Source organism: Crinia signifera, chromosome 2, assembly GCF_055691185.1.
Source record: "Crinia signifera chromosome 2, ASM5569118v1, whole genome shotgun sequence".
NCBI lineage: Eukaryota > Metazoa > Chordata > Amphibia > Anura > Myobatrachidae > Crinia > Crinia signifera.
This window is the reverse complement of record NC_139218.1, coordinates 165799852-165826446: the sequence shown is the minus strand read 5'-3', so window position 1 is coordinate 165826446 and position 26595 is coordinate 165799852. Positions and strand designations below refer to the sequence as shown.

At 43.3% G+C, this 26595-nt stretch overlaps 1 protein-coding gene across 4 annotated transcripts in view; it reads right to left on the bottom strand.

Annotated features, from left to right (window-relative positions):
- The window catches only part of NAV1 (neuron navigator 1), a 206624-nt gene that overhangs the window by 41246 nt on the left and 138783 nt on the right, over positions 1-26595 (bottom strand). For 2 of the 4 annotated variants that reach the window (XM_083173161.1, XM_083173164.1), the window contains 11 exons: positions 25801-25968; positions 24661-24713; positions 24418-24441; positions 24217-24294; positions 22684-22767; positions 21814-21925; positions 21460-21581; positions 10263-10316; positions 6353-6531; positions 5559-5721; positions 653-809 (listed from right to left, as the gene is read on the bottom strand). In XM_083173161.1, coding sequence (XP_083029287.1) covers positions 653-809; positions 5559-5721; positions 6353-6531; positions 10263-10316; positions 21460-21581; positions 21814-21925; positions 22684-22767; positions 24217-24294; positions 24418-24441; positions 24661-24713; positions 25801-25968 — 1194 coding nt within the window. The remainder of the gene's footprint in view (positions 1-652; positions 810-5558; positions 5722-6352; positions 6532-10262; positions 10317-21459; positions 21582-21813; positions 21926-22683; positions 22768-24216; positions 24295-24417; positions 24442-24660; positions 24714-25800; positions 25969-26595) is intronic. The other 2 variants (XM_083173162.1, XM_083173163.1) reach the window with 2 other exon arrangements.

Below are 26595 nucleotides of genomic sequence, written 5' to 3'. Positions count from 1 at the left end.
CCACAAAAAGATTTTTTTTTATGGGAGGGTTTTATTGACTCGCTTTCTGTGGACCTAAAAACACAGCTCCACAAATGTTTTCATTACACTCAGTGGTATCCTCTTGGGAGACGCCCCAATTGACTTTCCTACACTACAACCTAGTACTTGAGCTGTGAGACTGCCAGTCGTGTCCACCTGCACCTATCCGATCTATGTAACCTTCAATCATTGTAATCCTTCGAACTTGCTTTCTCTTTTGCCATTCTTTCTTTTTGTCAAAGTTGTTTATGTTCAACATCTACGCCATGTTTAAATATCCATGATACCAATGTCTTTTGATTGCTAAATCCATAATAAACATATATTAAAAAAAGAAACAGGTGCTTACAGATGTATCCGCGATCATTGTGGATGCGTATGGCCACTAGGTGCCTGCTTGATGCAGCAAGTTGCACCTGCAACTCAGAAACACCAGCTAATGTATTTTCAATGAGTAGCAGGTGTGACTTCAACAAACAAGCAATGCAAGTGTGCGTCTTTCGCCACGCATTTCGCACCTGCAACATTGCGGAGCGCGAATGAGTATGGCTATATTTATTTATTCTATTAGATTACATGATAGTTCAAGCTAGAAATATTTTACCACGACTGAATAGTATTCTCTTATTACCTGTGTCTGACGAAGCAGGAATTCTTAAGGACTGTGTGAGAGTCAATGCCAAGGAACGTCGCGGGGAAGGGCATGAAGGAGGATTGGTTGAAGGCAATGAAGAGGGTGGCACCACCTTTAGACGGTCATTTTCTGCCTTCAAAAGGTCAACTTCCAGCTGACGAGAAAGAGGGCAGAGAAAAAAATAAGGTTCAAAATTGAAAGCCTGAAAAGGGAGTAAGAATAAAAAAGGAAATATAAATTGTAATAAAATCACTACAGAAAGGTGTTAAAGCTAAAAACAGTAAAAATCCTTAGGTTATAGAACTCTAATACTTTATATTTAAAAATGGTGAGAAGAGCACCTCATAGTGTTGTATTTTAATTCTAACAAGTGATGCTCTTTACCAGTTGAAGAGCACCCCAAGAATTAAAGGAGTACCATATATAGTGGTTCCCAACCACTATGTAATGAGCCTCTAATTGGTATACTAGGACTACACTAGGAGGCGCTCCTCTCAGAATTTTTTCTAGATTCATTGTGGTTTCTGTGAATGAAACCTGCTGGAGAGAAGCTGCCGCCCGAGAAAAGAAGGGATTGTGTATTTCAATTTATTACGGATCAGGAGCACAAGATGCATTTATAATTACTGTGAACTGTACAGGGGAATTATATATATACACAAAGTGACCCCCAAGAGCGCCCAGTATAGTAAAACTGCTTCTCTACAAATCCCCCCTGTTAGTGGGAGATATAACAAAGACAGAGACAAAGAGAGTGTAGAGAGCACTGTAAATTCTATCTATCACCATCTATAAGAAAGTCACCACTGAAATTTATGGTGTAGATAACAAATCCAATTATAATATATTAGAAATTCAATGAAAAAACAAATTTATTAGAATTTCATTATTCACATCAGGATTTCATCTTTAGGATGTAGCTTCAACAACCCAACGCGTTTCGTCTTGAAAAAGACTTCATCAGGGTTTTTTTTACACTGTAGATGGTAGAGATCATAGTATATAGTAAATAGTACAGAATATTAATATGGCCATTTATAAACATGTTATTGTCCTGGTACATACCAGAAGTTGTACATCAATAATTGTGCAGAAACATGTATCCTTAAAGTGGATGGTTTTTCCCAAGATTTTATAATCTAAAACAAGTTTTTAAACAAATAATTAGGCACAGATGTATGTCCAACTTTAGAGAAAGGCGAGCACTTAAAATAGGAAGGTAGAGGAGGGGGAGAGAGAGGATGAGGAGGAATGGTAAGGAGATTCAAGGTCTCCAATATTACATACCTATAATTTGGTATGGTATCGTGACCTTCACACGCTGTTATGTTAGCTGGGAGGTAAAAAATTGGCCATAAAAATACTCAAGGTCAGGTGGGTGTGGTATAGCGGCCCAACAGTCGGCATTTCCGTTGGTCACTATACAGTCATCAGAACCCCGACTCGGTACTCCGACAAGGGGGCAAGAGCATCAAAGCCCCTTGCGGACTCAGTGACTTGCTGCGTTCGCCAAAGGTTCTATTCTCCCTCTATGGAGGTCTTGGAGCCCCAGGAGGGAGTATAGCCCCTGTAAGTTGGGATCCAGACTGTTGGACATTCTGATGTCAGTATACTGACCGTCATTAGAGCCCAGAAAGTCAGCGCTATCTCCTGCTTTGATTATGAATGGATACACAAAAGTGTTGTGATTTTAGTAATGTCTAAAGGTGCCCATACACGTACTGATTACCTGGTACTTTTTGTGCTAAAATAGCATCGTTTTGCATGCGATGCAATGCTATTTTAGCACAAAAAGTACCGGGTAATTGGTACATGTATGGGCACCTTAAGTCTTCTTTTACCATTGACGTTAAAATCTATACTTTAAATCAATTTGCAAAGCAGTTTTGGGAGTACTTCACCCAAAATAGTAACCTTTTTTCTCTTTTTCCATATGAACCTTTTTTCTTTATGGTGGTCCACCACTTAAACGATCATATCTAAATATCACTTTGTATTTTATGAGTCAGGTGGATATTATTAGGCATCTTAAACTTTCCTCCAAGGGGACGTGGCTTGGCTGAGCTCCTGAGCGGTGGTGGGAAGTGTGGGCTCCGCTAAAATCCTGGTCATATATCCTGAAAGCTGTAGCTCAGACGCCCTAATCTTACCTACGATTGCGGCTGATCCTTCCCTGGGGGTGGTGAGCGGCTCGGCATCTGCAGAGAACGGCTGGTGTGACAGCGTGGGGAGACTCTGGCCTACTCTGGGGCCGGACGGGTCGTGTCCGGGCGCCATCTTGGAGGGAGTTAACTTGTGGCGCACTTCATCGGCGGCCGCTCCGCTGCGCTCCCCATCATCCTTAGTAGTGGTGGGACCTCTGCCTGGCTCCTCCTGCAACACGTGAGTGCCCGGGTACCTCTCCGGTGGGCGGCTGCTCGGGGACTGTTCTGCTGCGCCCTCCGGTTGTCTTGCTGGTCAGGTGGCCTCCCTGGGGACGGAGGTACTGGTCTGTCCGTATCAATCTGCTTCTGGCTGCCTCTTCTCCCGTGCAGCGGCGCCTATATACAGCTGAGTGGTCTGTAGGGTTTGAACAGGCTGCCTCCGACATCATCTCCGGACCCTACAGTCTGCGAAGAACCACCTGCGGCCAGTTTATGGACTAGGGTGCCTGCTTCTCGGTTGCTGAGGTGTGGAACGGAGTTAACTGGGTTTTGGATTACATATCCTGCCTATATTTCCACTCACACCACATCTATCAGAGGCCGCATATTGTGTACATATTTACAAAAAAGGTGAATTGGGCGGCGTGCTAGCCGTCGCCTCCTCACTGTTGCCCTATATTTGTATTGCCTGCACTGCGCCTAAACGACCATGAGTATCTCCATTGATACAATTCTTCAGGCAATAAATGCCTCATCACAGTGACTGCTACAGATGCTTATTAATACATCCATCTGTGCTCAAACTTCTACCTATGCACAATGTGCAAAAGAGCCTGAGACAGGTCTATCCTCTGCTCCCAATCCTGATATGCCTACATGGCTGCAACGTGATCCTGTTTCCCCCACAGGTTCTCTATTCAGAGTGTGGATGTTGCCCTCCAGGGTTTGGATGTCAATATGGATCCCCTAAAGACCTCCCCTATTCTCAAGGCTGGGGTCAAGGAGTATATTTCTCAACCATATTTGGGAGATGGACACTATTCAACTTATCCTCCTGGGAATGGAGGTGGGACTACTGCTCTGCTCACAGGAAAGAATGGCTTTGACATTTGGCCAGATTAATGATCTGCATCATTTACATGGAGGGACTGATGTGCTTTATTTCTGTGCCTCGTCTCCAATATCCTGATGTCGCACAGTTTCTTGACTTAAAATCAATGGGCTTGGCCCGATTGATAATTCCAGCGCCTCTGTCTATTTTCTCCATTTTACACCTTTATACTGTGAGAGCACCTGTCCTTTTCCTAAGGTCATTAGTTTATAGCCCCTGTCAAATATCCTTCTGCATATTATTCATTACCTGGGTGGGTGGGAAGGGGAGGGATGGGTTAGATTAGTATTTGTGTAGTAAAGTATAGATATAGTTGGGTGGGTGGGTAGGATAGGAGGGGGGGGGGGGGGGAAGAGAAGGTTAGGATTTTGGTACAAGTTAGCTACTATATAGCTAAAGACCACTAACCTGCTTCTCTATAGTTAATAATAGGTAGTAATGGGTAGAGGTGGTTGCAGGGCTCCAGGTACACCTACGTTGGGGGTGGGTAGTACAGGGTGGGGGGGTTATGTTGGAGGTTTGCTTTGGGCCCTTTTGGGAGTTTTTTTTTTTTCCTGTAAATGTTAGTTGGTTATTTAAGTTTAGACAGTGGGGTTTTTCGATAGCTGATTTTTTTTATGATACAGATCAATGGTGCCTTCTGAGTTGTTATGCATTGTGATTATGTCAATGTGCCTTCTTCTACCTCTCCGTTCACGGGAACCTGGATGGCGCCTCCAGGTACTTGGTTTAATGTGAATCTATATCCTATGGGGAAGGTACTCATCTTATATATAGATCATATATGTTCTATGCGTGAACACATATAGATACCTTTATATACTCTTGTGCACATATACTATGTGCGCTGTTATATACCTCCTGTATGCACCTACTGATCTTTTTGAAACACTGCTGTCTGTAATGTAGATTTCTTTTGTTGCTGTTTATTTTATTTAGCAAAATCAATAAAAAATTACTCAATTTAAACTTTCCTCCAAACCACGGTTTCTCATGTGTGAAAGACAGATTATAGGTCGACATTGACAAAACTTTGACATGCACTAGGACGACAATGACAAAAGGAGACACAAGCCAAATGTCGACAAGGCGATGGTTGACACATGAAAACATTTACATGACTTTTTTTTTTAAATGTTGGACTTTTTCATGTTTTACAATTCACATTGACTTTTATTGGGAAAAGTAAATGTGCTGAGTACAGAGTTAGTGTAGCGAGGCTTCAGGCCCGAAGCTCGCCCGCCATGTGCGGGTACACACTACACATACTCAGGTGTTGCCCTTTTGTCTTTGAGGACCTAGCGCTTGTTGAACTCTGTCACTGTTAATATCAACCTAGTGCATGTCAACCTTTTGGTGTTAACCTATTGACTGTCGACCTAGTCACTGTCAATCCTTTGATCCACAAACCTCCTCCCTATCCTTTCCCTGAACCAATAGGCTGAATGCTGTTATTTAGCACAGCAGCACTAACACTTGTATATAGACAACCTGCACTACAGCCAGAACGGAAGTAAGGGTCATAGTCCAATGCCCTGGCGCATATGCCAATGAGAACTACGGACAGTTTTAAAATCTACCTTTAAATACATTTTAAAAAAATGGCATTACATTTAAATATCTTAGTTGACTTATTTCACATTATTACCTGCATATTGTGCATGGTCTCGCGTAGCTGCTCTAGTTGATGGGCCGAATTAAGTGCTTCCAATCGAATGTCCGTTAACTTCATCTCTTTCTCCCACAATTCTGATCGCAACTCTGACACCTCTCTTTTTTCTGGTTCCTCACCTTCTTGAGTCTCAAATATACTAAAGTATGGAAATATTCAAGTTCAGTTTATATCCTTATTTTAATAAAAGTACTTTTAATACAGCAGAAGAGGTTTATTATTGACAAAGGAAAATAAATTGCTGAGTGCAGTCTATGAGTTGATCGCTGATGTGCAAATTCGCAGATCAAGCGATTATCGAATGACTATGCATCGTAGCACACCTGCGCAAGCCAGACTAGTGTAAAAATAACAAATGGATCTAATTGCAATCCCCTCACAATTGACTGAGGGTTGTGGGGGTGGTAACTCAGGGAGTGTCAGATAAAATCTAGGCATGCCCAGGCATTTTGAGGAAGGGTATGCGATGCAAGCGCCAGCCTTGATCAGCTGGTCTCTATCGCAGACTTGTGGTAGAGTCAGACTTAGTCACATTTGCAAAGAATCGAAAAATCATTTGATGGTTCTGGAATTTACGTATTTATTTGCAGGTGAATAGCAAATAGCAATATTTTTTGCAATTCTCTTGCAGATCTACACAGATGGCTATGTACTTGCATTAAACTGCAATTTTGCAGATCAGGTCTGAATCGTGTCCAACATGTTCTGTAAAATTCTGTCATGGAAACAATAATATTATTTGACAAAAGTAAAATATAAGATAGACGTACACAGAAGAAGAAGGTGAAGAGTGCAAGGAGGGTGATGTTGGCACTGGGGGTCCATGCTGCTGCTTTGGTGAGGTTGGTGCTGAGGAATCGGGAGTTGCCATCTCCTCAATATCAGAGTAAGAAGAGGCTGACTTGGGACCTTTCTTCATGTTGAATGCCTTATTAAATGAGCTGCGCAACTGTTAAAATAAAATGGAGTTACTGTATATAGAATGGACAAAATAAATACATAAAAATTTTGTGTAAATAAAATCATGTCTCTAGTGTCTCTATGGGCCTTATTCTAGTTCACTCTTTCTGACAAAATCCTTCTTAGATGGACAAAACCATGTGCCCTGCAGGTGGGGCATGTGTTACTTGTGCAGAGAGAATTAGATTTGGGTGGGGTTTTACTTCAAAGTGAGATCTATATTGCAGTATAAAAATAAAGCAGCCAGTATTTTCCCTGCACAGAAACAAAATAACTCACCCAAATCTAATTATCTCTGCACATTTTACATCTGCTCCCCTGCAGTGCACATGGTTTTGTCCATCTAAGAAGGATTTTGTCACAAAGAGTGAACTAGAATAAGGCCCTATGACACTACCAAAAGTGGAAATATGGAGGGGGTGTTAGGGAAAAAAAAAGAAAAGAAAGAAAAAAGCTAAATCTATTGAAAATAGGTTATATCATGTATGTATGTTTTATGCTACCCACACATGGATCAATATTCATAACTGGAAAAAATTATAAATTAAAAAAACAAAAACAATTTAATCAAAACAAAGACTAAAAAGAACCGAAGATTATGGGGGTATTCAATCTGGGGTCACGACTGTTGAGCTTGCTCGACAGCCGTGACCCTGTCCTGTTCTCAGTCAGCTCGACCGAGAATTTGCAGGCGGAATTCAATATCCCACCTGCAGCGGGGCGAGAGAGCGGGGCATGGGTGCGAGCTGCGGCCGAAAGCTCGACACTTCCTGGCCGTTCTTGGCTGAACGAGCCCGACTGCTTGTGAAGTCGGGCTCATTCTGCCAAGCTCCCCTGTTCAATGCTGTTGAGGAAGACCGCATTGAATAGGGCCCGGCGGCCATCTCCCCCATCAGGCGATGGTCGCCGGTGATTGAATACCCCCCTAAATGTTCACATCTTCCTACTTATAATTCCTAATCTATTATTGGGCATACTGTATGCCTATTTATGGCTTACTACAGGACATTCTGATTATTTTTGCCATGTACTATTACAGATGACAAATTACTATTAAATGACTACTTTCTATTAGTACACATTATTAAGCATGACTATAAAAACAGTTACCAGTAAAAAATTAATTTGTACAGTGAATATTATTGGACATTATTACTATTAGTAGCTCTCTGCTGTATATAATTGCTGCCAATGGCAGTAATAATACGCAGTAATATGCCTGTTGGCATATTACTGGGTATCATTGCTACTAGTGATTTAGTAGCAGAGACGGAAATAGCAGCAGAGCATCCAGGACTACCTGCCTGCTGCATTACAAGGAATCAGTCTTATTATAATCACGGCCTTCCCCACCAGTCCCCTAATAATGTAGAATGAGCAGCCGAGGCTGAAGCGCTGCCGTCTGAGTGTAGTGACAGTGAGAGTGGAAGCATAGGATGGGCCGCAAAGCCCACTCCTCCCAGCTATTCTCCTTACTGCTCCGATCACAGCATCCTCGCAGTCAAAGGCTGTCCATGCTGTCAGGATGCAGGATCTGCCCTCTAAGCCAGGTATGTCCAAACAATGGCCCTCCAGCTGTTGTGAAACTACAAGTCCCACCATTCCTTCACACATGCCTTTGCTATTAGGGAATGCTAAAACTATGGCAAATTTTAACATGCTCACACACATCCATCCTCGTCTCCTTTTCACCCATTGCGTCACCCTCTCCTGGTATTACCTAACGCCTGTCCCTATCACCCCTTTACTCACTTCCTTTCTCTGTCACACAAAGCCTCTCCCAGAAACCCTCTCTCTGGCGTCACCTACAGCATGTCACCCTCTCCGATCAAACTCTGCCTCTCCATCACACACAGCCTGTTACCCACTGCCCCTCCTGGTGTCACCAACTGCCTCTCACCTTCTGCCTCTACAAGTCAGCCACTGCCTTTCCCTGTTACCCACTTCCTCTCCGTAACACAATGCACTTCCCTGTCACCATCTCCCAGACACCGATTGCACTTCCCTGTCACACACTGCCTCTCTCCATCACCCTTTCCCTTTGCTTTTTTCCCTTGTCACCTAATGCAACATCTCCCCGATACCCTCTGCAGGTTACCCTCTGCCTTTCCCTTTCACCGATCTCCCTGTCAACAACTGCCTATCCCTAATACCCACACCCCATCACCCTCTGCTTCTACATGTCACAATCTGCCTATCCCCTCCACCTTCTCCCTTTCACCCACTGCCTCTCTGTCTCCCTCTGTCATGTGTTATATTATGAAGGGAGAGAGAGGTGGTGTGCATAATGAATATTTTTGCACCCACCACTCATAAGTTCCGCCACTTAGTCCTGGATACCCTTGCTAATATTGGCATATTAACACTACTGGCAGCAAGGGGTCATTATTAGCGGGATGCAGTTTAAATCCCGTCGGTCGGGATCCCGTTGCCGGAATCCCGACAGCTTCTCCCTCCGTGGGTGTCCACGACACCCCAGGAGGGAGAATAAATTAGCATAGCGAGCCCGCAAGGGGGGGCGATCCACGCCCCCCCCCCCTTGGGATTTTGAACGCCGGGATCCCGACCGCCGGGATTTCATACTGAATCCTTATTAGCCAACATATGAACATGCATTACTGTTGCAGCTAAAGTTACCTGGTGGCTCACGCACACTCTACAAAGATCTTTTGATTGGAGCTTTACATTCCTCAATCATTATTTTAAACTATAAAAGTATAGGGTGTATTTTGAAGTTGTTTTAAATTATTCCCTTATGAAAATATTTTTTATATGACCTAATTTATATGTAAATATACTCAAGGTTAATACAAAACTCTCCAGCACTAAGCATCTGCCAATGGAGCATCAATTGCTACCACAGGAAAGAAGAATATATACATTTTGAAGAATTACAATAACCTTCCATAAATAAGATTAACTAGGAAAATACTGATATCTATTTACATGCATTATTATAATAGAATATACATTTATTTTCCAAAAGGTGTCTATACACGGGGCGACAGGGCAGTGCGATGAGATGCGCGCTTCCGTGCATATCCAGTCGCACAACACATAAAGGCCCTTATTCTAATTCACTTGCAAAGGTAAATTCCTTCTGAAATGGACAAAACCATGTGCACTGCAGGGGGCAGATGTAACTTGTGCAGAGAGAATTAGATTTGGGTGGGGTTTTACATCACAGTGAGATCTCTACTGCAGTGTAAAAATAAAGCAGCCAGTATTTTCCCTGCACAGAAACAAAATAACTCACACAAATCTAATTCTCTTTGCACAAGTTACATCTGCCCCACCTGCATTGCACATGATTTGTCCATTTGAGAAGGAATTTACCTTTGCAAGTGAATTAGAATAAGGGCCAAAGTCTGTGCAGCTTTAGTACTAGATTGCACGGTTTGTAGTACAAAAAGCACGGTGCTGTAGCACATTGTATAACTTTTGTACTAGATACAATGCAATCTAGTACTAAAAGCACAGAGTTCATTGCACTGTGTATGGGCACCTTCAGGAAGTTGAGGATATTTTCATCAGACATCCAGCAGATGTATGTGAGATTCCATCAGCCCTCTTGTCCAATGAAAGACAGTACTTAACACTGTATGAGAGGAATACACATTTATCCAGGTGTAAAGTTTTTAATATACAGTATTTGGTTTTGTACTTATAATCTTAAATTAAAATAACATACAAATTACTCAGTGTTATACAAAATAATACCTTCTGAAAACCTCTGGGTGATTCGTTAGCACTGAGCATGACATTATCAATCTGCTAGAAGAAAGCACATCTGTTGGATATCTTGTTACAGTAATCAGTGCTTATAACAATGCTTTATAATAATATAAATACATACACATGCATAAACATACACATATACATCAACACACATAACACACTGCCTTGAAAAAATATTCAGATTCAATACATTCCCCAAATTATGTTACTTTATATGCTACTTTTAACAAGTTTGAGATCAGAATTTTAGGCACTGTTCTACAAGTATACAGTACCCAAGGAAGTGCTAAATTAATGTGGTGGCAATCCATTATAAAAACATACACAGTGGAATGTTTATAGGTCTTCGTTGATATAGATAATACTTTGTTGCAGGGGCATAGAAGGTACTTGTGTATTATTAGGGTGTCCGGCTACGTTGTCAGCGTGATAATACAGAAGGCAGCAGGGTGGTGTGGTTTGTGGTTTACCCTCCTCCGGCCTGGGCACTGCGTCGATCCCCGCTGACTCCCCGCCAGTCGCATTCAGTCCCCTTGCTCCGCACTCGCTGTATGTAATTCAGCGTAGTGCGGCTGGCGGCGCATCACATAGTTTCCCCTGCTCCCCCAGCGACACTACGCTAATTGTGTACAGCATCCGTGGCGAGTGCCGGAGCAGGGGGACTGAATGAGACTGCCGGGGAGTCACTGTGGATCGCGGGGAGTCAGCGGGGATCGACACGGTGCCCGGGCCGGAGGAGGGTAAGTATAGACCAGCCATTTTACCGCCACTATCCACGTCATACACCCAGTATCCATGTCGGTGTGGAGTTGATTTTATAAAGTTTGGTAAGCGCAGCGAGCCACTGAGTCCGAAGCGTGGCGAGCGCTAGGCTGGCTAGTTTACGTAGCCAGCCTAGCACTGTATTGGTATTCTCAATACACCACTACGTAAACTACGTAATGGGCGCCCTGATAATACACAAGTACCACATAGTCAACTCTCCTTAACGTCATGCACCCTGCATCTGCTGAATTCAAGCTGTGCACAGTTGGAGTAAAGAGCCTGATCCACATACCAGCTACAGCACTGCCAATATGTGGGGATCCAGATACCGGCTACAGCACTGCTGATCACTGCAGCAAAGCAGAGGAGATCTGGGGGATGATTGGCAGCTGACAGAACAGTAACATTGCCTGTGTCCCTGCAATGGAGGAGTATGTATTATCTACCCAACAAAAGACCTCTCAACATTCAACTGTGTATGTTTATAATCACTAACTGCTGCCACTTTTATCAAAATAGCACTCACAGTAATTTAGTATTTCCTTGGACACAGTATTATTTTTACTCAATTAAATTGTTTAAAAAAGAAGCAGCTTGTGTACATCGAGTGTACATGGTCATATTATTTTCCACAAAAGAGATACAAGAGATATGTGGATAAAATTAAATTGTCAATAACCCTTTCACAAATCACTGTCAAATGAACTATCATTTAAACTTGCATTTTCATATATTCCTCATTAATTTGAGGGACATACTGTATTCAATTCAAAGTGATGAACAGCATTTGCGCAAATCAGTCAGAATTACAGTATAGCAATGTTGCCCATTTTCCTTGGGGGGTGGTAAGGTGAAATAAGAGATGTTGCTTTTGCGATGTACAGACTTTACAAGGGTTATTTTTTTTAATGCTCCTTATAGCAACAATATTTTTTTTCTTGGCTCCAGTGATGTAAGATATTAATAATGATTATTACTCCAGATGTGTAAAAATGTAGTGCTCAATATTTTGTGTAAATACACCTCTTACTATGAGGTACTACATCATGGTGGATACTTTCTTAGCATCACCAGTTTGAAAGATCCACCATCATGGAGACAGTCTGATGAACTGCCTGGTTAAAATGCTTGTTATATGACCCTCATGAAAAGGTGACCACCACCTAGATGCAAGCCAACAGGAATTTTACTTGTACCTGTATAAATTTAAAATTTCAATATTTTTATTGAGACATATTTAAAATAAGAACTGTCCAGTAAGTGAGATATCTCATATATATGAAAACTGTTTTTTAATTTTATTGTTTTTAATAAAGTTCACTTTAATTGTTATCCATGTCCTTTTGTGTGTTTTTTGTTGTTCAATTCCGGTCCTTGTCTTATAGGGAGTTTTTAAATTATTCTGTAAAGGAGTTTTTTCAATAAAGGGATTTTTGTAAGAACTTACCGTTCGAATCCCTTTCTCTGATATGGTCCTGGTGACACAGCTCAACACTGGGATGTAGGAGGGTCCGAAGGAGCCAGGCACCTATCCTAAAGCTTTAGAGGGTAGGCTCCTCCCCTACTGCATCCCTGGACTCTTCAGTTCAACTTTCAAAGCCACTGGAATACATTAACTCAGTACAAACACCTGCACATTATCTGCACATTTTATAACAGAAACTGTTAACTTTTAACCATTTTAACATGAACATCATGAAATTCTGGCATACTTACTGAGCGTAAGGGAGGGATCGCTGTGTCACCAGGACCATATCAGAGAAAGGGATTCGAACGGTAAGTTCTTACAAAAATCCCTTTTTCTCTTTCAATGGTCCTGGTGACACAGCTCAACACTGGGACGTTCCAGAGCCGGTCCTTTGGGAGGGTACGCTCAGGTCTGCAGCTCTCAGCACTGCTCGCCCGAATGATGCGTCCTCCGACGCGAACTCATGGAATCTATAGAATTTGGCAAATGTGTGAACAGATGACCAAGTGGCAGCTCTGCAAACCTGCTCTGCTGTGGCCCCATGTCGAACCGCCCAAGAGGTGGCAACTGACCTGGTGGTATGCGCATTTATTTTGGCCGGTACTGGTCTACCCACTTTGGTGTAAGCAAAGGCTATCATAGACCGCAACCACCTAGCAATAGTCTGCTTAGATGCAGGCCAACCAATTTTGTGTACGTCATACAATACCAACAATGTGTCAGTCTTCCTGACACTCTTCACTCTGTCCACATATATGCGTAAGGCACGCACAACATCCAAAGTTCTCAATTTGTCCCTTTTCTTAGAACCCTCTGGGGGTTGAAACACAGGTAGAACAATCTCCTGATTTAAATGGAAGGTAGATACCACCTTCGGTAAAAACTGAGGCACTGTTCTTAAAACAGCCCTGTCATCATGAAAAATTAAGAAGGGAGATTTACATGATAAAGCTCCCAACTCTGAAACTCTTTTAGCAGATGCTACTGCTAACAAAAACACTAGCTTCCACGTAAGAAACTTAAAGTCAGCCGACCTTAAAGGTTCAAAAGGTGCCTTTTGAAGGCATTCCAAAACCAGTGATAGATCCCAAGGTGCTACTGGTTGCTTGTATGGAGGCTTCAACCTGGATACTCCTTGTAAAAAAGTTTGAATTTCCGGCAAAATGGCTATCTTTTTCTGGAAATAGATGGACAAGGCCGAGATCTGCACCTTCAGTGACTGAAGGCTTAGGCCCGATGAAAAACCATCTTGTAAGAATTCCATCATTCTTGATAGCTTAAAATGAGATGTATGAGCCTTTCTTCTCTCACACCATCGAATGTAAGTCTTCCAGACTCTATAATAATTTGCCGAAGATACAGCTTTTCTGGCCTTTATCATCGTCTGTACTACTGCGTCAGAAAACCCTTTTCTTTTTAAAATGATGGTTTCAATAGCCAGGCCGTCAAAATCAATCGATCTGAATCCAGGTGATTGAATGGGCCTTGTCTTAGAAGGTCTGGTCTCAGAGGTAGACGCCATGAGTCCACAGACAACCTCTGAAGCCTCGAGTACCAGGATCTCCTTGGCCAATCTGGGGCCACTAAGATCACTGGAACCTTCTGCCCTTGTATCTTCTTCAGAAGTCTCGGTAACATTGGTACAGGTGGGAATGCATAAAGGAGATCTCCCTGCCAGTGAATAGTCATGGCATCCACTGCCTCCGCTAGTGGATCCCTTGTTCTGGCATAGAACCTGGGCACTTGACGGTTGATCCTGGATGCCATCAGGTCCACATCCGGAGTTCCCCACCTCGAAGTGATTTGGTGAAACACCTGAGGGTGTAAGCTCCATTCCCCTTCCTTGAGCTCCTCCCTGCTCAGGAAGTCGGCTTCTATATTCTCTATCCCCGGGATGAATATAGCCGATACAGCTGGAACATTCTGTTCCGCCCATAGGAAGATTCTGGACACCTCCCACATGGCCAATCTGCTGCGTGTACCTCCCTGGTGATTCAGATATGCCACAGCTGTGGCATTGTCGGTCTGAATCCTCAAAGGGAGGTTCTGTAACCTGTCTCCCGCCAAGGAAATCACTTTCCAGACAGCTCTCAGCTCCAAGATGTTGATTGGTAACGCTGATTCCTCTGCCGTCCACAGGCCCTGAAGCCTGAGATCCAGGACTACTGCCCCCCAGCCCCTGAGACTGGCGTCGGTAGTTACTATCAACCAGTCCCAGGTCTGTAATGACCGACCCCACTGAAGGGAATCTATTTCTGTCCACCACTTCAAGGATTCTCGGGTGTCCGAAGACAGCACTATCATCTCGGATTTCATGGTCAAAGTGTTTCCTGACCAGGCTGACAAGATGTTCCATTGGAACCTCCGAGAGTGGAACCTGGCAAATTGAAGCGTCTCGAATGACGCCACCATCTTCCCCAGGAGCTTGAGGCACCTCCATACTGAAATGCTCTGAGCCCTGAGAATCTCCTGGACTAGGGTGACCAGATCCCTGGCCTTTACCTCCGTGAGGAATACCCGATGAAGATGTGTGTCTAGTATGACTCCCAGGAATTGGAGCCTTTGCGACGGTACCAACTGAGATTTTTGCAAATTTAAAATCCAGCCGTGAGCCTGCAAAAAACTGATGGCCTCTGCCAAGTGACTCTGCAGCATGACTGCTGACTCTGCTTTGAACAGGAGATCGTCCAAATAGGGTATGACTGTGATTCCCCTGAGCCTCAGCACCGCCGCCATTACTGACATTATCTTTGTGAATACCCTTGGCGCGGTTGCTAGCCCAAAGGGTAACGCCCGGAATTGTAAATGCAGGTCTCCTATGGCAAACCTCAATAAGGTCTGATGCTCCGGGTGTATAGGAACGTGCAAATATGCGTCCTGGACATCCATGGACGCCAAAAATTCTCCCTGGTCCAGACTCAGGAGTACTGACCGTAGGGACTCCATTTTGAAATGGTCTACCCATAAATGAACATTTAGGGATTTCAAATTTAGTATTGGTCTGAAAGACCCGTCTGGTTTGGGCACCAGGAACAGCGTGGAGTAAAAGCCTTTCTTCCACTCTGCCCTGGGGACTGGTGTAACCACCCCTTTCTCCAAAAGGGAGTGAGCTGCTCTCACAAGAGCTGTACGAAGCCGTGCCTCCTTTGGTAAGGATGTGGGGATGAACCTCTTCGGAGGCGGCCCTCTGTAAGGGATTTTGTAACCCTGTGTTATAATATCTAACACCCAGGCATCCTGTCCTAAAGCAGTCCAAGCGTCCCTGAAGAGTGTGAGACGCCCCCCCACTTTTGTCACTGTCGGGCGAAGCCCCTGACAGTCATGCAGAGGGTTTATCCTCTCCCTTTGTGGCTGGCTTCTTGTGAAAAGAGCCAAATTTTGACTTCTGTGTCTTGCCTCTAGAGGACTGAAACCTTCCCCTGAAAGACTGTCCTCGAAAGGACGCACCACCTCTAGGGGAGGGCCGAAAGGACGGCTTAAAAGCAGAAAATCTTGACATCTGCTTTGCTGAGGAGGCCGGCAGGAATGTACTTTTGCCGCCCGTGGCCTGTTTTATAATCTCCTCTAGCTCGGTACCAAAGAGTACCTTTCCTTTGAAGGCTAATGTTTCCAGAGCCTTCTTGGACTCATTGTCTGCTTCCCAGGCTTTAAGCCAAAGCACTCTCCTGGCATTAATGGAGACTGTGGACACTCTGGTAGCCATTTTAATAGCTTCCTCCTCTGCTTCCACTGCATATTCTGCTGCTGCCTTAATCTTTTCTGCAAGCAGTAATGCACCAGGGTCAGCCTGCAGCACGGTGCATAATTCACCAGCCCACTCTATCATGGCCTTAGAGACCCAGGCTGAAGCAATAAGGGGCCGTAAGGTAAACCCCACCCCTTCAAAGATAGCTTTGAGGTTTCCCTCCAGCTTTTTATCCACAGAATCTTTGAAAGCTGCACCGCCCTGTACTGGTAATACAGTAGCCTTGGACAAACGTGCCACTGAAGCATCCACCACTGGGACCTTTTCCCAGAGCTCCGCATGAGACTCTGGCATGGGGTACAGACTAAGGAATCGCTTAGGCATCTGAAGCCTCTTATCAGGAGTTTTCCAAGCTCCTTCTAATAATTCCTGTAACCCCTCATCTGAAGGAAAAGTAACAGCCTCCTTCCGCTGTCGCTTAAAAACACCCTTAACAGGAGTCTTATCCTCCACAGTCAGCTTTAAAGCCTGCTTCACAGCTACAATGAGATCCTCTATACCAGCAGCAGAGTTCTCTTCCAAATCATCACCCTGATCCCAGGGGATGTCAGTATACTCTCCTTCCTCTTCATCTACCACAGTAGTTAAAGCATAAGACCTTCTAGGGGTCCCTGCCACATCATCCATTTTGTCCAGCATTTCACTGAACCTGTTAATCCCTTTTGCAGTATCCTGCATCACCTGAATCAGTGCAGGATCTGCCTGGGTAAGAGGCAAGGAGCCAGACGACTGCTGAGATGATGGCATAGGTCTCTGTGATTCTACCAGCCCATCACTCTGCCTGTCCAAAAGCTGCACCAAAGCGTTTACTGACCTGCCTAGGGCCCTGGCCCACGCAGGTTCCATATGCTCTGCCCTATGGGGATCGCTGCCCATGGGTCTCACATCAGCGCAAGTAATACATAAGCCCCCCTTGGCCATCTGCTCAGGGACAAACTTTTGTGTGCAAACATTGCACGCGCTCAGTGCATTAAGGGCTCCCTCCCCCAAAACCACAGCCTGATGCTCAGACATGATGCAAGTGATAATTGTATATCTATCAGTATACACAGTGCAAACAATTGTACAAGCGCTTATACAAAGTCAATGCACCCAGTCACTTAGCTGTCTGTAGGTTTCTCTGCGGGGAAGCGATGCCCAGGAAATCCAAGTCACTCTGCCAGGATCAATTCGCCGGCTCAGCTCCGCTGCAAGCGTTCTGAAAGGCGCCAAAGTCAGAGTGAAGGAAGAGACCAAAGTCCCTGCTGCTGCGGGGTCCGTGACCTTTTGGCGCCAACCACCCCCAGCTAGCCGCTCCTTAGGTAGGATTTCCTTGTTCCAGTGTCTCCCCCTCAAATGGGGACCACTTGGAACATGCCTGTCACAGCGCTGCTGTCCTCTCAGTCAGGAGCTCAGCGTGTAAGCTCCGCATAAAATGGCCGCCGCCATCACGGAGCGCCTGTCCCCCATGATCCCCACCTAACTGTGGAGCCGGTTTCAGGCAGCTCCGGAGCCCAGGCAGCCTCTTAATAGAGGCTATGAGCGCAGCACAGGGAGACCAGACAGCGTCTACCCTGTGCACAGATAGCTGACAGGACGCGCTTCTGTCAGCTCCTGCTGCGCTAGCAGTGTGAGGATTCACTATGAAAATCCTCACACTGTGCCTACCTAGCTAGGGTAATAGTTAATAAAATAATAAAAATCCCCTAACTACTCTAATTCTTCGGCTGCTCCTGCAGCCCTTTAGAATAGCACCCACTCCAGTGGGCACCTAACACGAACTGAAGAGTCCAGGGATGCAGTAGGGGAGGAGCCTACCCTCTAAAGCTTTAGGATAGGTGCCTGGCTCCTTCGGACCCTCCTACATCCCAGTGTTGAGCTGTGTCACCAGGACCATTGAAAGAGAAATTATTTTTGAGTGCTTATATAAACAGACACTGGGGGAGATTCTCTAAGAATCTCCGCCCCCCCTTCGCCGCCCATCGCATTTATAATTATCGCATATGTTGTAACATATGCGATAATTATAGCAAAGGACAGCTCTTGCATTAAGAGCTGTCCTTTGCGGTGAGAGTCGCCGGGTCCCAGCAGGTCCCGGCGGCTCCCCCCTCCCTCACACACCCAGCGCTGCTGCGCCGGGCTCTCCTCCTCCCTGCACCCGGAAGAGGATCAGTGCAGGGAGGAGGTCACAGGTCCGGGCAGCACTGCGCTGTGCTGCCCGGACACAGGTGAGGGGGCGACGCGGGGCGGTGGGGGTCCGTGCGGGGCGGCAGGGGGTCGGCGCGGGGCGGCGGAGGGTTGCGGTAGAAGCCCATCGGCTTCTATGGGGCATCGCCAGATTTTTCTGGCGATGCCCCCCACCGCGGTAACCCGGCGAGGGATGCTTACAGCATCCCAAAATGCGGTAAAAACATACACAGTTGAATGTTGGTCTTTTGTTGGGTAGATAATACATACTCCTCCATTGCAGGGACACAGGCAATGTTACTGTTCTGTCAGCTGCCAATCATCCCCCAGATCTCCTCTGCTTTGCTGCAGTGATCAGCAGTGCTGTAGCCGGTATGTGGATGCTGTAAGCATCCCTCGCCGGGTTACCGCGGCATCGCCAGAAAAATCTGGAGATGCCCCATAGAAGCCAATGGGCTTCTACCGCAACCCTCCGCCGCCCTGCACGGACCCCCGCCGCCCCCTCCCCCCTCACCTGTGTCCGGGCAGCACAGCGCAGTGCTGCCCGGACCTGTGACCTCCTCCCTGCACTGATCCTCTTCCGGGTGCAGGGAGGAGGAGAGCCCGGCGCAGCAGCAGCAGCGCTGGGCGTGTGAGGGAGGGGGGAGCCGCCGGGACCTGCTGGGACCCGGCGACTCTCACCGCAAAGGACAGCTCTTAATGCAAGAGCTATCCTTTGCTATAATTATCGCATATGTTACAACATATGCGATAATTATAAATGCGATGGGCGGCGAAGGGGGGTGGAGATTCTTAGAGAATCTCCCCCAGTGTCTGTTTATATAAGCACTCAAAAATAATATTGAAATAACTCCTTTACAGAATAATTTAAAAACTCCCTATAAGACAAGGACCGGAATTGAACAACAAAAAACACACAAAAGGACACGGATAACAATTAAAGTGAACTTTATTAAAAAACAATAAAATTAAAAAACAGTTTTCATATATATATGAAATATTTCACTTACTGGACAGTTCTTATTTTAAATATGTCTCAATAAAGATATTGACATTTTAAAATTATACATTTCTCTCAATCTACTTTTGTGCGCCAACAAAAAAAGACATTCTTCTCTGTCCTTTTTTCTGTTGTTACATTTATTGTCTTTGGCTGCACCCAATTTGAGCCCTACAATTGATAATGTCTCGTTTTGGGGTAACTCTGGTGCTATAGCACCTGCCTGTGCGGATATATCCCTTTCCCCCCTGTCCCTGAAATTTACGTACTTGTACCTGTAGCAAGGAGATTTTGATCTCAGCTAAGAACACCATTTGCTCATAGTGCAGATGTCAAATAGAAGACTCCAGAAGATTTTCCATGGGAAGGCAGCATTGTAGATTTCTATCCACACATAAAATTCCAAGGTTTGGGATACCCCAAAATATGAGAATACAATAAGGTAGCAGAATTTGAATTGTTCAGCAGATTGTACAGGTATGGCTTAACAAAAAGCACTTGGATCTAAGAATGACAGACATCACTATCATAATATAAGCAAACACATTGGCACTGTGGTCACATTGAAGAGCATGGCTCTTTACTGAATGGCAGATCTGTTGAAAGGGATGTCCCTCAAAGATTGGAAAATGCAGGTACATATATTTGATATTTCTGAACACATTGAACTCTAATCCTGTTCCATATTGTTTATGATGTCCCTCAAAGACACCATTCTTGAACTCAAAAATCCCTATATGCTCTGTTGGGTTGGATGTTTCAAAATAGGGAAACATTACAGATTTGCTGTTTCTGCGCTGGAATGAATACATACTGATATAAGGGTCTTTGTAATCTTTTCCTGCACACTGGACTAGAGCCCTACAGGTGTAGGGACAAGGCAGAGTCTCCTTCAAGAAAGTTCCATAGCCTCTGAACTTTTTAAGAAAAGAACTACCTGTGTTGCAGCTGCATAGCCTGAAAAAGCCGCAAGTGACAGTGAGAAAAGAACAAAAATATACCTTATATTGTTACCAAAGGGAATCTTCCTGTAAATGTGACTTCTGAAATAAAGGGGATTTTAAAGTAACCTTTATATGCACGACTCAAGAAAGACCAATGTGAATGTGGTTGCATTAGAGAAGCAGAGACAGAACTTCTGTTCATTTGGGTCACTCAATATATTGAGAATGGTATCCCACCTCTCCATTTAGTTTATCTATTTCTTTCTAGAGGTTGGCAATCTACTAGAAGATGGGTCAAGAAAGAGTGCTATTTTTGGCGCAATTTCCTTCTTTTGACAAATATTGGTATATCCAGTTCAGGACCTTACGAGTCGTCAAGAATACAGACGAAACTTAAGTCACATTCAAATATGAAGCCAGAGGGCCTGGCAAGCTGAGATTAAAATCTAATTCCAATGAGTTCCAAGTCACTGGCAGTATCACACAGGTAAGAAAATACACATAGTATGCTCCACCAGGGTGAAAGAAATCAAATTTTGGTTTGTCAAAAACTAAAAATGTCTTTAAAAGAGGGAAGCAGAAAAACACTGACTAAAATTATATCTATGCATGAAATGTTTACAAAATGCAGTTTGTAGGATACTGCAAATATGCAGTTGAACATTTGGCTTCCATATTATGTAGCAAGTATGTCGGGAAATACTGTTCACGAGCCAGATAAAGCTACTTCCATCCTTTAGCACTAACATTTGTAAGGCTGTTTTCAGTGGTATGATTTGGCAACCTTTGCAGGAACAAGGGGTGGATAAATAGTGCACATTACAGGCAAATACTAGACAAGAACCTGCTACAATCTGGCAAAAGAGATCAAACTGCATAGGACATAGGGTTATTCAACAATTATTCAAAACCATACTGCAAGTGGCTGCTGACCATCATGCTAGTAAAAGTCCATCTCAAACTTGTCCATTGCCGCTTTACAACTAACATTCCCAATTGAAATAGGTATACATTCAAGGCTGTGAGTATTAATGACATTTAAACTTAATTCCAAATACAATTCAAACCAGAGGATGTTTTGCCCAGCTTACCCAACTTTTCTTCTTCTTCTTTTTGCTGTCACTATCCTTGACACTTCCTACACTGCAGTGACTAGAGATGCTATTAAGGCTGGAAATGCTGTCTGATGAATTCTGACGCCTAATTCGCAGCTCTGAGAGAACATAAAAAGAAGCCAAATACTCTATTAAGAAACCGCATTCACAGACAAGTACATCATATTATTAGGAACCAGATAAACACAAAAAAATTTAGTAAAATTCTACATTCTGGCATCTTTTATACTTCTTATTTTGAAAATAATCGTTTTTAGAAACAATTACATTTAAATGTCTGAGGTAGAACACAAAGCAGCGCATAATATCAACCATTAAGTACTAACTAACCTCTTGGTGGTGGATCCTGAGGATTAAGTGCTCCGTGTATAACAGCTTGAGCTTCAGAATTCTTTGATTTTAGTAAATCAATTGTTTCCCTCAGTTCCACAAGCTCAGAGTCCTAAAATTAAGAGATTTTAAGTTTTTAGCAAACAAAACAGGACATTTCTTTTTTTACTGTAATATGATTTTAAATTAATAGTTCCTTTGACGGTTCTGAAGATATTAAATACATGGTTACACATTTGAAAACAATTCAACCCTTTGAGAGCCAACGTTGATATGAGAGATCCTCAAAATATCAGCCAAAAAATGCAAGTGTCAGTGATCTTTTATTATAATTACAGCCAAGCCAATTAATTGAAGGTTAGTTAAATATTGCTCCCCCCCCCAAAAAAAAACAGTTGCATTTTTAGTAGATATTTTGAGGCTTTCACAGCAACGTTGGCACTCAAAGGGTTAAAAAAAACTTGTATAACATTGATCCTAATTCAGTAATGGACACCAGCAGCTGTGTTTTGAGAAAATACACTAATGTTGCAGGAGACTTCTTGTGTAAACAGATGCCTCCTGCATGCTTCTGTGAACCCCTGATGCGTCAAAAAATGCAGCATTGGATCACTTGCATGAATATTGGCCATCTCAGCAACCCTCAAGTTACTCAATACGACTGATCGATATCATGCTGCTTTGGCGGGAAATCTGGGTCAGAAGCACATCTTGGCCTTCGCCCAAATACAAAATGGGGTTGCAGAGTATGGAGACCCTGTTCAGTAAAACAGCCCCCATTGCCACCTCTGAACAGTCAAAGCAGGCATAGATTCTATTAATTTATTCCACTTATTGTTTTACTGTTCTCATTTTTACAGCATTCCTTACCTTCTCATGTGCAGTATCAGCTAGATTGCGCAGTCTGGATGTCATGTTCACTAAAGATTGTTCAAAAGCTGCTACTAAATTTGCCTGCATAAATAAAAATATTAAAATAAATAAATATTATTAAAATAAGAAAATATATGCAAAAGGAAGTCACCATCTCCACTTGGTTGTCTTTGAAATGCGGTCTCTCATAATATCTTGCTGTCAAAACAAATAGCTACAGTAGTTCTTTGCTAGTGTTCTCTCAGTTCACACTAACATTCTTCATTTCACTGATGATCACTGAATAATCTGCTCCTAGCATGGTAAAAAGGGTAAATTATACTGAACAAGTAAGATTTAAGTTCCTCATCTTCTGCTTGCACTTTGGGCCTGATTCTGTTTAGCATGGTATAGCACAGGGAAGCTGCTGTGTAATATCATACAACTGAAATGCAGAAGGCGTCTGTAGGAAAGGGATAGTTCCTGCAAGCCTTAGTACCCGAATACGCAGCATCAGATCACCATCAGCTGAGGTATGCTCAGACTGGCCTTCAAAACCGGTCAGCTGGGTCAAGGAAGTCTGCATTGAACAACGGAGACCCTGGGCTTGGTGCACACCTGCACTGCCATCCAAATGCAGCGGCATGGCTAAGCAAGGACTGCAGACCCCAAAAATAGGACCTTATTCTGTTGGATTTTGCAAAGCTGCGAATTTCAGAGCTTTACGAGTCCACAAAACGCCGCCCCCCACCCCTCGTACGCCAAGTTTCCTCGCACGCGTGCAAATAGATGTGTTGCATAAACATCCATTCGCAGCTTGCATGCAGGGAGGAAATAATTTGATGGTTGCCAACCATCAAATGATTTCTACAGCGCTCGCGGATGTGAGACACCTCTCTGGCGTTCATGGCATTCCCATGCTTGAAGACCGTCGCCGCCGCCCCACGCCTGCACTGCTAGGAGGAAATGTGATGGCGAACAAGCAGTTTGCCACGCCCGTACCAAGCAGCTGCACATGTGCATAAAACTTTATGCGCAGTCACTCAACATCGCTCCCCTGCGCGAACACGCAGGGGAGCATATAAACTGGGATAACCTATAGATTGTAAGCTTGCGAGCACAGCCTTCATACCTTTGACTGCTTGTGGTTACCCAGTTTTTATCACTGTCTCCAATTGTAAAATGCAACAGGATATGCTGCGCTATATAAGAAACGGTTCATAAAAAAATAACCACCATAATGTGTACTTAAACCAGGTTTGTGTACAAATCTGTACAAGGCACTTTATCAATTTGAAGTGCACGGAAGGTTTTATAGTAAATTAACATTAAAATAGATTTCAGTTTTGTTTGTTTGGAATCTGTTTCCAGGAAAGAAACTTAAAATTCTAAAAGAAGTCTTTCAAGTTAAAAATGATTGTACTTTACCATAATGAAAATCCTGCTTCAGTCATTGGTATTGACCAAACCAGAATAAATTAATTGCTTAAAGTGAACCTTTTACCAGAAAGTGATCTGTATTTGATGTTCCAAGTCACACATTTAACTTACATTGGCAGACAGTTGTGTAGTCAGTGCTGCTACTTTCTCTTGTGAGGATTCTAGTTCTCTACGCAGTTTGCGGATTTGCTGCATTATACACAGAAAAGAAAAAAAAAATATTGGTCATTTATGAAAAATAAGAACTGAGAGAAGCAAATAGCGGCAGATCGAAACTACTTTATGCAACACAGGAAAGAATGTTGAATATACCTCAGACTGCATCCTTTCCTCAGCCTGATAGACAAGCGGACATGCCAAAGAGAAAGAGGGAGAGGAGGTTACAGCATAAGCAGGTCCAATTCCAGATTCTTATTAATATGTATTACTATGGTCTTATTTGAATTCAAGCACAAGCAGAGGCTCTTTCATGCACTGCTAATGTATATTGTATATGTAATGTATGCAGTATAGATAGCTGTGACTGCTGGTAACATTCATATATTTGATTCTTACAGAGGAATATGTTGAAGACGCACTTGATGCCAGAGACAGAACAGAACCGTGAACTGAAAAATAGAGGTGAAAATATTAATCACATATACATGGCAAACAAAAAATATATATAGTTATCAGAAGAACATTAATCTTTAAAATCTATTTTATTGTAGTGTTTAGAATTTTAAAACATACAAAAGGGGAATCTCCACTTCTCATTATTGGTTATGAAAAGGAAAGAGCATTGCAGCTCTCTTCCCCTATTTTGCTAGGGTCTCTTAATACATTGCAACTGTTCCACTAAACATGATGGCTTGTAATAGTACACATCCTTTGTATGTAATTAAGCTTACTCCCAAAACTGAAAGTCTAGGAGTAGGCGGAGTTTAGAACATTAACCATTTGAGTGCCAAGTGAATTTGACAATATAGGTGTGAAAATTGTCAAGCAAACATTTGAATTCATCATAATGACTTGTAATGTTTACCTTATATAGGAAATCTAATCTTTTTTTAACACATATTTATTTGCATTTAGATAACAAATCTTAGCGATGCTGGTATTTTTTGTGGATATTTTGAACATCTCTCACAGTGATGTTGGCATTCAAAGGGTTAAGTTCGATCTGGATCATTTGTTACTTGTGATTCATTTATCCACAGTGATCTGCTATATGAAAATCCTGCACTTGCTACATGCATAATTTTAACGCACTTCTGGCATGCCCACTGTAATCTTAAGTAAAGCGACTAAAACGGCTGCCAAACCTGGATTCCTCATAGGTAGTATGAATACTACTTCAACTGATAACCCAAAATGGCTGCCACACACTTCTTCGCATCTTCCCGGTCTCTATTTTGTGCAAAGATAAATCACTTTACTGTGTTCCCTGTTTCTGTACTATATTATGTTCATTATGTTATGTGCCTTGAGTTCTATAGGAGAAAGCGTGTTATATAAAAGCATTCTTATTCATATTATTATTTCACTCATAAATAAAATACAGGCTAATAGCTCAGCTTGATTGAATTTTAATCACAGGTAATCACAAGCAAGCAACCAGACATATTATGGTAAAATCCAACTAATACTGGAATTCAACTCACTTTGACTGCTCTTCACATTTAAAGAAAATTCCACCAATTTAACTGTACTCACCATCATCAGAGGGGTCCCTAAATGAGCCAGATCTAGTCATTGTTCCTTTGGGACGATCAGCAAGAGAGAGTGAACTGCCTAAATTTGAAGACCCAAAAAGTTCAAAAGAAGAGTCTTGAGCAGGGATACTGCTAGAACGAGCAATACGAGGAGCAGAGGATGGACTCACTGTAAATGAATTGAAATAAAAAGCTAAATCACTACTGACAGACTTTCTGAATTTTTTTTTTTTTTAACTTGCATAGTGGCCTACTGTAACAGTTACATATCAAGAAACAAGAGATGAAAGGAGTCTTGTGCTGCAAGGAGTTAAACCGAAAAGTGTTGTTATTTAAAGAATAATGCTGAGTTATGCAGCCCACACACGCACCGATTCCAGTGTGCGTTGTGGGCTTAACTAGCACACATAGCATCGCATCGTATGCCTTGTGCATACGATGTGCATGCGATGCGATGCTAGAAAAAGCTAGTACAAAAAGTATGTGCAGCACATACTTTTTGTACTGTACGATGAGGTGCCACGGGAGCGCGCACCCCATCGTACAGCATCGCACCGCCGGCATCGGCGCGTGTGTGGGCTGCATAAGAGCAGGGATGGGGTGGTCAAATTGTACATAGGTCATGACCTGCTTGAGCTGTAGGCTGTCTGTTCGTTTTATTACTGTTAGGTGCACAAGTTGGACTAGCAGCTTTGAAGTAGAGTAGATGTCCTAGCGCTAGGCAGAGCACCATGCTGCCCAAACAATTGTAATTTGGGTACTTATGTAGTATCTGGGCGTCCGATTTAGAAATGGT